Source organism: Lissotriton vulgaris, chromosome 8, assembly GCF_964263255.1.
Source record: "Lissotriton vulgaris chromosome 8, aLisVul1.2, whole genome shotgun sequence".
Lineage (NCBI taxonomy): Eukaryota > Metazoa > Chordata > Amphibia > Caudata > Salamandridae > Lissotriton > Lissotriton vulgaris.
In genome coordinates this window covers 1,478,272,772-1,478,285,463 of record NC_141696.1, presented here as the reverse complement: position 1 = coordinate 1,478,285,463, position 12,692 = coordinate 1,478,272,772, and the positions used below count along the sequence as shown (strand labels likewise).

Sequence of the window (12,692 nt, the reverse complement as noted above, 5' to 3'; positions counted from 1 at the left end):
CTGTTTAATTCGATTTGTAAAGATTTATTGAAGAACAAAAGTGCAACAGTAAGCATTTGACATCAATGCTCACAGTGAGCAAACACACTCAGACAGGTGTAGAATCCACCAACCATAGTTGTACATAGTCACTTGGCTGGTTGCAATGGCACAAATGTGCAAATAACACTGTATGAACTATAAATCTAATGTCCATTGGCAGTAGGCCATCGTTACAGCTGTTCATTTACGCACACGCTTTGCACTGGCAGGGGTCTGTGGCTCAGCCTGTTCACTGGGCGTTTGGCCTATAGCCTCACCCTGTCGCCTGCTGCTCCTCCTTGGCTCTAAGCCATGGGGGCTAGCTGTGCTGCTCCTACTGGTGCTAGCTTCAGTGTCTGGCACGTCTACAGCAGAACCTTGTGCACTTTGTGCATTGAGTAGGGCCTCCAGCGCACCGGTCATTCCAGCTATGCCCCTTGTCAACTGGTTGCTATTATGAGTCAGGACTACCTGACTATTGATGCTACACCTGCATAGCAGGGATGTGGCTGTAGCCAGCTGCTCCATGGATTTCTCTGTTCTCACTGCGCGCTGCCTGTCCCTGCGCCTTGCACCAATATCAGAGTCAAGTTTTGTGCACAGTTGCTGTATGCCTGTTGCCATGCTCTGGTTGACTATCACCAGCTCTTTTATGCCCTTGCTAATTTCTTCCATGTTGATGTTCATGTTTCGCATTTGTATTTGACAGGCCATGATGCCCTTTCCCTGCATCCTCTGAATCCTGACCATGGCTCCCTCCAGGCCTTTGAAGACACTGGAACCCTCCCCATGTGCACCTTCATCCCTTCCTTGCACTGAGCGCCTTCTAGTGGTACCTGGTACAGGCTCTGTGCTAGGCTGCAGTGTGGCAGTGATGTGAGCTTGTAACAAGTGAAGTGAGTCTTCACCCACCATTTCATCAGCACCTGTCTCCATTTCCGGCAGTGGGGGAACAACCTGCCTCCTGCCAGGGTGTGCAACAGGTGTTTCTACAACAAGGGATGCATGCATTTCTGGTGATGAGACCAATAGTGGTGAATGTGAAGGAATTGGGGAGCCCTGCATTTCTTCACAGATGTCAGTTTCTTGGGAGGGTGGCTGCCCACTCGGAACACCTGTGTCCTGGGATGCACTGGGCCCTGGCTCCTGACTGCCATCCCTCTGGGGTGCCGCGCCCTCTGCCTCCTCAGACTGCCTTCTGGATGTGAGACCTGTGGACATATGAGCACATATCAGCTAGGTGTAAATGTGTCACAGCCACTACAATTAAACATGTTACATTGCACTTTGTACATGCTGCCTGCCCTTCATTTTGTCAGCATTCGTTTGAATTATGTGTTGGTTACAGTGCTGTGTGACATGGTCTTCCAATGACTAACTACATGTAACATGATGCATTGGTACAGTTTTGCACAGGCACCATGGGACTGGGGTAACTTAGCTGCAAGGGGTGAGGGATGTATGGGGGTGGGAGGGGGATAGCTGTGCATGCATCTTACCTTTTTTTTTTGCAGCTTGCGCAGAGCTGTCCACTTCTCCCAGTCCATGGACACTGTCAGCCTCCAGGGTTGTGGCTACCAGCTCCTCCAGCTCGTTGAGGGGGGGTGCAGTGTTCTTTCCTCGACCTGTTTGCTGTGACTGTTTGTGGCGGTCAGCCAATTTTTTCTTCGTGAGGCTCCTCAGGTCATAGAACCTCTTCTTTAAATCTTCAGTGCGTCTGGTGGTGACTCCCACTGCATTTACTTTATCTTTGATTTCCAGCCAAAGTTTCCTTTTTGTTGATTCTGGCACAGTTAGGGACTGCTTTCCAAAAAGTCTGTGGTGTACCTTTACCACCTCCTCCACAAGGAGCTGTAGCTCCTGTCTACTGAATTTAAGCTTTCTTTTCCTTTCAGCCTGCTCAGTGTCCCTGCTGCTTTCCATGTTGGAGTTTTCAGTGAATACACAAGCTCTGTCTGCTGCTTCTGCTGCTCCCAGTCTCTCGGCTCCAACTGCCTTTCCTGAACCTTCTAATTAGTTGCACCTGCCTGTGGGGCCACTCCCTGGAGAGTAGGGGGAGGGTGGTTGCACCTGATTGGCTGTTGTGTTGAGTTTCACTTTTGTTTGTTGTCCGTCGCGGGAATTACCGATCAGTATTTTCTGATCGGTATTTTCCGATCGGTAAATACCGATCGGTAGATACCGATCGAATAATACCGATCTTTTAATACCGAATTTTAAGGATTCGTTAAAAAATCCAGATGTTGGTACCTACATCCCATTTACCGATTTTGGAATACCGAATCGGTAAAATTCGGTAATATTCGGTATTTCAAAATCGGTAAATGTGATTTACCTACATCTGGCCCTAGATGTTTAGATCGTTCCCAGTATGGTTTTAAGCCCAAATACAGCCTCGAATCTGCACTTCTCTCAGTTTCAGATAACATCAAAATGTCCCTTGATAAAGGACATTCTATGATTCTTGTGCTGTTAGACCTATCTGCTGCGTTCAACACAGTTTCCCATAGTGTCTTGCTCAGAAGATTGGAAGAGGTGTGGCTGAGAGGGACGGCTCTATCATGGATGAGGAGTTTTCTGTCTGGTCACTCACAGAGTGTTAATCTTGGCTCGTAACATTCGGCTCTCATAGAATTGACCAAGGGAGTGCCACAGGGTTCCTGTCTGAGCCCAACATTATTTAACATATATGTTGCTTCCATGGCCAATCTCTTGAGGACATACAGGTTTATTCCCGTGTCATATGCCGACGATACGCAGCTTCTTTTTCCATTCAGATGCGATCCAGTTGGCCTTTTCTGAAGGAATGCGAACTGTATCACAATGGATGGTAAATAACTTTCTACAATGTAATGTGGGAAAAAGTGAGGTGATGCTCTTTTGAGAGGCCCACCTTCTGTGGACTCTTGATTGGTGGCCATCAGATTTGGGGCCTAACCCGGTCCCCAAGCATGTAGTAAAAAACCTGGGTGTCCGATTAAATCAAGCCCTCAGCCTAAAAGAGCATATTACTCAGACAGCTGGATCCTGATTTCATGTAATAGGACTACTCCGTAGAGTTTTCCCCTTACTTCCGGATTCCACCCATAAAACTCTGGTCCAGGCCCTAGTACTCAGCCGCTTGGACTACTGTAATGGTCTGCTGATTCCAGCTAATGATACCTTACTCAGCAGGCTACAAGTAGTCCAAAATACAGCTGAACGGTTGGTCCAGAATGCGCTACCTAGGTCACCATCACCTCCCCTGTAGGTAAAGCTCCACTGGCTGCCCATTCACCAACGGATCAAATTTAAAACCTGTTGCGTTATTCATAAAACACTCCAGAACCTGGGTCCCTCCTATTTGGCAGAGAAATTCATACCCTACGCACCTTTGCGATCTCTCCGCTCTAGTAGTAAACATCTTCTTGAAGTACCAAGCATAAAAAGGGCAAGATTGGGAGGGAAGGCTCTCTCCTATCGTGGCCTGTGTCTCTGGAATGAGCTTCCCGTCTCTCTTAGACAGTGCCCAGAGCATATAAAATTCAGGAAATTGTTAAAGACCTTCTTGTTCTGTTTAAGCGCAGAGATTCCCCCTTCGGGATCGATTCTAGCGCTATATAAACAATTAAATAAATAAATAAAATAAAATGTGCAGGTGGTGTGCCTTGCGGACATGACCATATCGCATGTGTGTGCAAGATTCCCGGCTCAGCCCATGACTCGTACATCCTGAGGAACAGAATGATGCCCCGGATGATGGCAAATATAATTCCTGAGCGTGCTTGGATTGTGGGTGAGTATGCCTAGTGATATGGCGTGCTGTGTGTGTGACCTGCTGCCCTCTGCCTGTGCAACGTTGCAATGTGTGTTTGTCATTCCTAGGTGACTCTGCTTATCCCAGCCGTCCATGGCTGCTGAGCCCACTACGGAATCCCAGGTACAATGAGGCCCATGGCAGGACCCGAAGTGTCATTGAGAGGACTTTTGGCCTGCTCAAATCAAGATTCCGCTGCCTTGACAGGACATGAGACGCACTGTCATACTCGCCTGGGAAGGTCTGCAAGATCATTGTGGCATGCTGTATGCTCCACAACATGGCCATTCACAAGGGGATTCCCCTGCTCCTGGGCGATGGTGAGGACCAAAGGCCACTGCCTGCTCAAGGACCAGAGTCCAGTGATTAGGACAGTGGAGAGGAGGAAGGAGTTGAGATGCGTCAACAGATCATCACCCGCTACTTCACTTGAAGGTGTGTGATGAGGTACAACTTGTACATTGTCTGGTGTGATTGCTGTTGTCGTGAAGGGCTATGTGCAGATGGTACAGACAGGCACATGTGGAGTGACCTGTGTGTGGAAATGTGACAGTGACATTTCACCTGTGAACGTATACGGAACTCTGTTTGTTAACAGGTGTTGCACATTGTGTTGTCTGCCTGTTGAACTGTGTAGATGGTTGGTGTAGTGTAATGTCTGTGATGCCACACTCACGCCAGTGACTATTGTTCTGTTGTGTCTCCCTAGGTGCCTCAAATTATCCAGGCCTACGTACTGATCATCATTTGGATACATTATGGACATTTTGAACACTGTAAATATTGCACTAAAGACAAAGTCGAACCAATTGAAGTGTGTAAGGTATTTTATTTAAAAAGTTGACATGTGAGGGGTGCAGGCAGATTTACATGAAGGTGGTGATGGAGGAGTGAGTTGACAGTCATAGTAAATGAGATGTAAGAGTAGACACCACATGGATGTGGTGACCCAGTCCAACAGACATGTGCAATTCACAAGGCAGTGTGGGGAAGGACAGTCCAAACAGTCAATGCAGTGGGGAAGACGGTTGCCATCAGGGCTGGACCGTGACTGGCGTTTGGCTGGTGCTTTGCCTCCAAAGACACCCAGGCTCTTCTTTGGACGCCCCCTTGGTCGCTTGGCCAGGGGGGGACCCTGCTGCCTGGCCAGCGGCGTCTGAGGACTCACCCCTCTCTGTGGCCACAGGGGAGGATGGTGCACTGTCATCCTGCAGCGCAACAGAGGGGGTAGAGGTGTTGTTTGGGACGCAGGCCTGTCCCTGAGTAACGCCACTTGCTGGCCCATGAGGTCCACCATTTGTCCAAGGCGTGTGTCGATGGACCTCATCAGCAGGATGAGCTCACGTAATAGTTTGTCAGACCGGCCACTTTGTCCCTGGACCTGTTCGTAGGCCCCGATGACTCTGGTGAAGTGGTCCAGGGATGGTGTCCCAACCTCCTGAGCTCTGGGGGTGACCCTGGCCCTCCCACCTGCCCTGCTGCCACGGAGCTGTTGCTTCACCACAGTGGGTCCACGCACACTCTCCCTGCCGTGCACAGTTGTTGGTGTGGTCTGGTCATCCCCTGGGACAGGGAGGGTGCTGCAGGTGGAACTGGTGGTGGTGGTGGTGGCGGATGTGGCGGCGGTGGAGGCACAGAGTGTAACTGCAGGGGTCTGCTGTGCCGTTGTTGTAGCAGACATGGTGGTGGGGAGGATGGGGAGCTGGGACCTGTTGGTCCCTGGGACACCAGATGGGCCGGCCTCGAGCTCATCGTTCAGAGAATTCTGGGCGTCTACATCCGAGAGTCCATGTACTGGGGGTGGTGAATGGCTCACAAGGCAGTGTGGGGAAGGACAGTCCAAACAGTCAATGCAGTGGGGAAGAGGGTTGCTATCAGGGCTGGACCGTGACTGGCGTTTGGCTGGTGCTTTGCTCCAAAGACACCCAGGCTCTTCTTTGGATGCCCCCTTGGTCGCTTGGCCAGGGGGGACCCTGCTCCTGGCCAGCGGCGTCTGACGACTCACCCCTCTCTGTGGCCACAGGAGAGGATGGTGCACTGTCATCCTGCAGCGCAACAGAGGCGGTAGAGGTGTTGTTTGGGACGCAGGCCTGTCCCTCAGTAACGCCACTTTTCTGGCCCATGAGGTCCACCATTTGTCCAAGGCGTGTGTCGATGGACCTCATCAGCAGGATGAGCTCACGTAATAGTTCGTCAGACCGGCCACTTTGTCCCTGGACCTGTTCATAGGCCCCGATGACTCTGGTGAAGTGGTCCAGGGATGGTGTCCCAACCTCCTGAGCTCTGGGGGTGACCCTGGTCCTTCCACCTGCCCTGCTGCCACGGAGCTGTTGCCTCACCACAGTGGGTCCACGCACACTCTCCCTGCCGTCCACAGTTGTTGGTGTGGTCTGGTCATCCCCTGGGACAGGGAGGGTGCTGCAGGTGGAACTGGTGGTGGTGGTGGTGGTGGCGGATGTGGCGGCGGTGGAGGCACAGAGTGTAACTGCAGGGATCTGCTGTGCCGTTGTTGCAGCAGACATGGTGGTGGGGAGGATGGGGAGCTGGGACCTGTTGGTCCCTGGGACACCAGATGGGCCGGCCTCGAGCTCATCGTCCAGAGAATTCTGGGCGTCTACATCTGAGAGTCCATGTACTGGGGGTGGTGAATGACTCTGCTGGTCGTTGTTGTAGTCCTCAGCAGTGAGTTCTTCAATATCACCTGTGGATTAGATGGGGAATGGTCAGTGTTGTGCACTCTGCAAGAATTCTGTTAGCTGTGTGTCATCCACTGTCTGTACACTACACAATTGACTGATCTTCAATATTTGTTGTAACTGCAATACTGTGCCCCATTACATGATGCAGAGGTACATAAATTATGCAATTGGTGCTGTGTGTAGTGATGCAGGTCTCCCACCCACAAACAGCCAGCCCAGGTAAAAAGGCTACCTACATGTACGTTTGTTTGGTGATCAATGCAATGGCTTACAGGTGCTCCTGGGTGGGAGGGAGTGCTTCATGCTGCTGGGGTGTGGGACAGGGGGCATGGTGGGAGTAGTGGTTCAGGCTTCCCACCCCCAAACAGGCCTCCCAAGCAAGATGGCTACCTACCTGTTAGGTGTGGGTGAACAATGCAATGGCTGACACATGCTTCTGGGTGGTGTGGTGGGTGGGCTCCATCTTGGTAGGCTGTGGGACGGGGGCATGGTGGGAGTAGTAGTGCAGGCCTCCCACCCCAAACAGGCCTTCCAATCAAGATGGCTACCTACCTGTTAGGTGAGGGTGAACATTGCAATGGCTTCCAGGTGCTCCTGGGTGGGGGGGGGGCTCTATCCTGCTCAGGTGTGGGCCAGGGGGCATGGTGGGAATAGGAGTGCAGGCCTACTTCCCCCAAACACCCTCACTGTGAAGATGGGTACCTACCTGTAAGTTTGTTTGGTGAACAATGCAATGACTTTCAAGTGCTCCTGGGTGGGGGGAGGTCACTATCCTGCTCAGGTGTGGGACAGGGGGCATGGTGAGAGTAGTAGTTCAGGCCTCCCTCCCCCAAACACCCTCACTGTGAAGATGGCTACCTACCTGTAAGTTTGTTTGGTGAACAGTGCAATGGCTTCCAGGTGCTACTGGGTGGGAGGGAGTGCTCCATGCTGCTGGAGTGTGGGACAGGCAGCATGGTGGGAGAAGTATTGCAGGCCTCCCTCCCCCAAACACCCTCAGTGTGTAGATGGCTACCTACCTGTAATTGTTTGGGTGAACAATGCAATAGCTTCCAAGTACCCCTGGGTGGGGGAGGACTCTATCCTGCTTAGGTGTGGGACAGGGGGCATGGTGGGAGTAGGAGTGCAGGCTCCCACCCCCAAACACCCTCACTGTGAAGATGGCTACCTACCTGTACGTTTGTTTGGTGAACAGTGCAATGGCTTCCAGGTGCTCCTGGGTGGGAGGGAGAGCTCCATGCTGCTGGAGTGTGGGACAGGGGACATGGTGGGAGTAGTTGTGCAGACATCCCTCCCCAAACACCCTCACTGTAAAGGTGGCTACCTATCTGTAAATTTGTTTGGTGAACAATACAATGGCTTCCAAGTGCTCCTGGGTGGGGAAGAGCTCTATCCTGCTCAGGTGTGGGACAGGGGACATGGTGGGAGTAGGAGTGCAGGCCTCCCTCCCCCAAACAGGCCTCACAAGCAAAATGGCTAGCTACCTGTTAGGTGAGGGTGGACAATGCAATGGTGTTTGGGTTGTGCAAGGAAGTGCTTATCAGTGTGTTGGTTAACATTTGTCTGTACTTACCAGCCTCCACTCCCCCGGATACTCCTGTGAGACTCTCAGTAGTATGGCAAGCACCTTCTCCTCCCATGGTGTGAATGTTTTCTGTGGGATGGGAGGGCCACTGCCAGTCTGGTTAGCCAGCTCCCAGTTCTTGCTCCTCCTCTCTTTGACAACCCTCTTGAGATCATGCCACCGCTTCATGATCTCCTTCTTGGATCGCGGGGTAGTCCCTACTGCATTGACCCTTTAGACTATCCTTTCCCACATTTGTGTCCTTGTGACTAATGGTGTCTGTTGGACAAGGCTACCAAACAGTTGTGGTTCCACTCTGACTATCTCATTGACCATGACTGTCAACTCACTCTCTGTGAATTTGGGCATTTTCTGTGCTGCCATGGTGTGTAGTGTTTGAAGTGTTTGTGGGTGCTGTGGTGTGTGTAGTGGGTGTAGTGTTGGTGTGTGAGGTGTGTTGTGTGCTGGGGTATTGTTGGTGCTGGTGTGATGGTGGTAGTGGTGGTGGTGGTGGTGCTGTGTTCTCTTGCCTCTCCTGTCAGGTCTGGTGTGTGCCCTTCTCTTCTAGAGTGTTGCAAAGGATTGTGATCAGTGCAGGTGCTGGTTTTATACTCAGCTGTGTGGGTGTATACAAATGGGTGTTGGTGTCAGGTGTATTGTGTAAGGTTGTCCTGGGAATTGTATGTTTTTGTTTAGCATGTATTTTTTCATTGGTATGTGTTTTGTGTATTTGGGGGGCATGGATACTTTGATTAGTGCAATGTTTGGCATCGCTGCTGTGTTTTTGCATCACCCACCATGTTTTTCATGTATCGTTCACTGCGGTGGCTATGCTGCAGCTCTTCTGCTGTCTCTCACATTCACACCTGTGTGCAACCGCGGTGGTCGGAAACAGCGGATCGTACCGCGGGACCATCGGGGATATATTAATTTCCCGTGTGGTGTCTCCGATGTGCTTGCAGCGGGTTATAGCTTTTACGACCACCGCGGTCGGTATTTTGACGTCACCGCCCACGTAGGGCGATTTTTGTTAGCCCGCTACAGTCGGGGTTGGTCTTTTTGGCGATTGTTCCTAATTTGACCGCCGCTTTATCTGCGATCCCGGCGGTCGGGTGGTTTTCCGACCGTCATCCTAATGGGGCCCTTAGCATTGAATATGCCACAAATGCATCTTTTGCTTATCAAATAAAAAAATTAACTGCACTTGCTTATGCCCCGGAAATAGATGTTGTAGAACATTACAACATCTTAATTGACAGTAACTTTTATAAACAAAATGAAGCTAAACTAAGTCCATTATTGGACTATTTTGAGGACTCATGGGTAGGGAGACTCCACAGATCTGGCCACAGAAGACATCCCACATTTTTAATACCCTGGTGGAATGTTTATAGAAGTACATTAAATGGAGAATCAAAAACCAACAATTCAGTCGAAGGTTGGTATAATGCCTTCCTTCAATCAACAGGCAGAACAAAACCTACTTTAGAAAAATGTATACAATGCCTGTAAAAGATACAAAGCTACCAAGAGTTCCGAATGGAACAATCCATAACTCAATTAATGCCCGAAACATTAAAACAAAAACAAATGCATAAATATTTAGAACAGCAGGTAAAATTGTACCCTAGTACAAAAGGCATAGAACACTTAAACCTAATAGCCAAAACTCTCCTTTAAATCTGTACCACCAACAAATCCCTAATAAAATACATCCAACAATCAAATGCACATAAAATTATTATACATTCTATTACAAAAATAATTATAGTGTGCAATATATTTTAAATAATTCATAAATATATATACACACACATTAATAATATTTGTAATAAAATAACAAATAACCATAACAATAAAAACAGTACCTGCCCACAATAAAATAAAAACTTACCAAATGTATTCCGAAGACTGCAAAATCCATGTTCTGCCAACACAATCCATTGATGAAAAATAATGTTGCCCCCAAAAAATGTTAAAAATACAACTGTACCCAAAAAGAATAATCCACGTAATGAAAATCCTTCCGAAATCCATAAAAAACCCGAAAATATAGAAAAAAGTAAAAAAACGCTCCAGGAAAACCGAATAATATAAAGAAGTGTTAAAAATATATTAGTTCATAGAACTAACACACACTTCTTTAAAAAACAAAAATGACTCCTTCCGATATGAAGAACTCCTTAAAGTAAAAACACGTAAAACAAAAGAACATACATTCCCACCCACATAAAACAACACATAATCACTTACTAACAATAATATTCACTTCACATTGCATTAAAATATACTTTAAACACTGAAATACTAACTCTCAAACAAGGCCTAGACAACCGTACTAATACGTAAAAACACCACACGTAATTACAACACATAACAAAGCCAAATTCGAACAACTAACTTATAACAACACTAAACAGTATCAAACTAATCTCAAAATTAATATAAAACACACTTAAAACATATAAAACAAACCTTACCTTTAGCGACGTGAAGTGTCTCCCAACCGCGAGCTTCTTTTCAACTCAAATGACACAAAACGACCTAACTCGGTTACAAAATAAAAGACCCAAAACATAAATAAAATGTTAACATAAAAATATATAATTTAATTTATTTAAATGTTACTTGACATGTAAAAAATACAATACTATGTCAATAAAATTGTACTAATGTTTGTACTAATATTAAACTAGATTTCAAAATATACCTATGTTGTAAAATTATAAAAATAAATATTATGAAAATAATATTTATTAACATAATTTAAAAAAAGTGATACAAATGTACAAAAAACGTTACAAATGTTTTAAAAAATATATATAATTAAAGATCTGTTAAAAGTGTGTTGTCAAGTGTAAATATTGTAAAAAAATAATATTAATTTTTAAAATAATATTATTAATTTTTGAAATGTAATATGTACACAAAGCATGTATTCAAAATTTAAAAATGTACATTTGAGTTAATAAAATTATACTTTCTTTTAAAAACTGTATACAATACCTTATACTGTATTGAATATAATTTGTTAATAAATTGTACAATTTAATTAAAATTTTAAAAAATGTGAAACATTTTAACATTGATCAAAAATGTACAATATGTGTTTCCAAATACATGCATTGATATATTTGTATGCAAAAAATAATAAAAATGTTTTTTGTTTCATTCTACTCATATTAAATAAAAAACAATATAACAACTTCAAAAAAAATTGTATTAATGGTATTTCTTTTCTTTTCTTTACATTAGATACAATATACTTACATAATATAAACACTAATTAAATATAATATACTACTCCCACTCCAGTGCACATAGAGGTGTCGATTCCGATCTGGGTCGGAAATCACTCCGTCTGAGCCGGATCCAGGGTGTTTTCTGACCGATCAGGACTGCAGTCCGACTGAGCGAGTACGATGCGGCCGTATGCTGTCGGACTCGTTTCGGTCGGTCTCCCATTGAAGTCAATGGGAGCTGGTCGTACAAAGCGTACCTTGGGTCGCATTGACTGAATGGGTACGTTCCGGACAAGTGCGCCCCCTACAGTGTGTACGCATCAGTGACTTCCGCACCGTACATGCCTGTGTTAGGGAGACCCATGGGGCTCCCCCTGTGTCTGAGCTGTAAGGCTGCGGGTAACAGGGGGTCCAATGCGTACCCCCAAAGTCCAGCTCCGGGAGCTTTTGCGAGCCTGGAAGCTCCGACTCGATCCGGCTGTCCGAATCGAGCATCGTACTGGCTCGGTCGGAATTCTCAATTCGCCTCCATTGCGCTACAGTTAGCTTACGGCCGAGACGTATGGAGCGGTTCAGACCCGGAAACGATTCGTTTGGAGATTTCGCGCTTGTTCGCATCATACTACGTCGTCCGGACCTGTGTACGAACCGGACAGAAATTCAGCCTCCAAATCCGACCCGCTAATCCCGAACCCGATTCGGAGCCCTTCTGACCGAGATCGAAATCGGCCCCTAAATTGGGGTTGGTGCTGGACACTAATTAAAAATAATTTACTATTCCAACTCCAGTCTACATTACATTGGGGTAGGTGCTGGATACTAATTGAAATTAATTTACTATTCCCACTCCAGTCTACATAAAATTGAGGTAGGTGCTGGACACTAATTAAAATTAATTTACTATTCCCAATCCAGTCTACATTAAATTGGGGTAGATGCTTCACACTAATTAAAAATAATTTACTATTCCAACTCCAGTCTACATTAAATTGGGGTAGGTGCTGGACACTAATTAAAATTAATTTACTATTCCAACTCCAGTCTACATTAAAGTGGGGTATATGCTTGACAGTAATTAACATTAATTTACTATTCCAACTCCAGTCTACATTAAATTGGGGTAGGTGCTGGACAGTAATTAAAAATAATTTACTATTTCAACTCCAGTCTACATTTAAGTGGGGTAGGTGCTGGACAGTAATTAAAAATAATTTACTATTCCAACTCCAGTCTACATTTAATAAGGGTTGGTGCTGGACACTAATTAAATATAATTTACTATTCCAACTCCAGTCTACATAAAATTGGGGAAGGTGCTGGACACTAATTAAAATTAATTTTCTATTCCCACTCCAGTCTACATAAAATTG

At 46.5% G+C, this 12,692-nt stretch overlaps 1 protein-coding gene across 1 annotated transcript; it reads right to left on the bottom strand.

Annotated features, from left to right (window-relative positions):
• Nucleotides 1-222: 222 nt before the first annotated feature.
• Nucleotides 223-1,944, bottom strand: LOC147698952 (uncharacterized). The gene is made up of 2 exons (XM_086933533.1): nucleotides 1,521-1,944; nucleotides 223-1,232 (listed from the first exon to the last, which is right to left on the bottom strand). Exons 1-2 carry the CDS (start codon nucleotides 1,942-1,944, stop codon nucleotides 223-225), a joined length of 1,434 nt encoding a protein of 477 aa, XP_086789659.1.
• Between the last annotated feature and the right edge of the window lie 10,748 nt (nucleotides 1,945-12,692).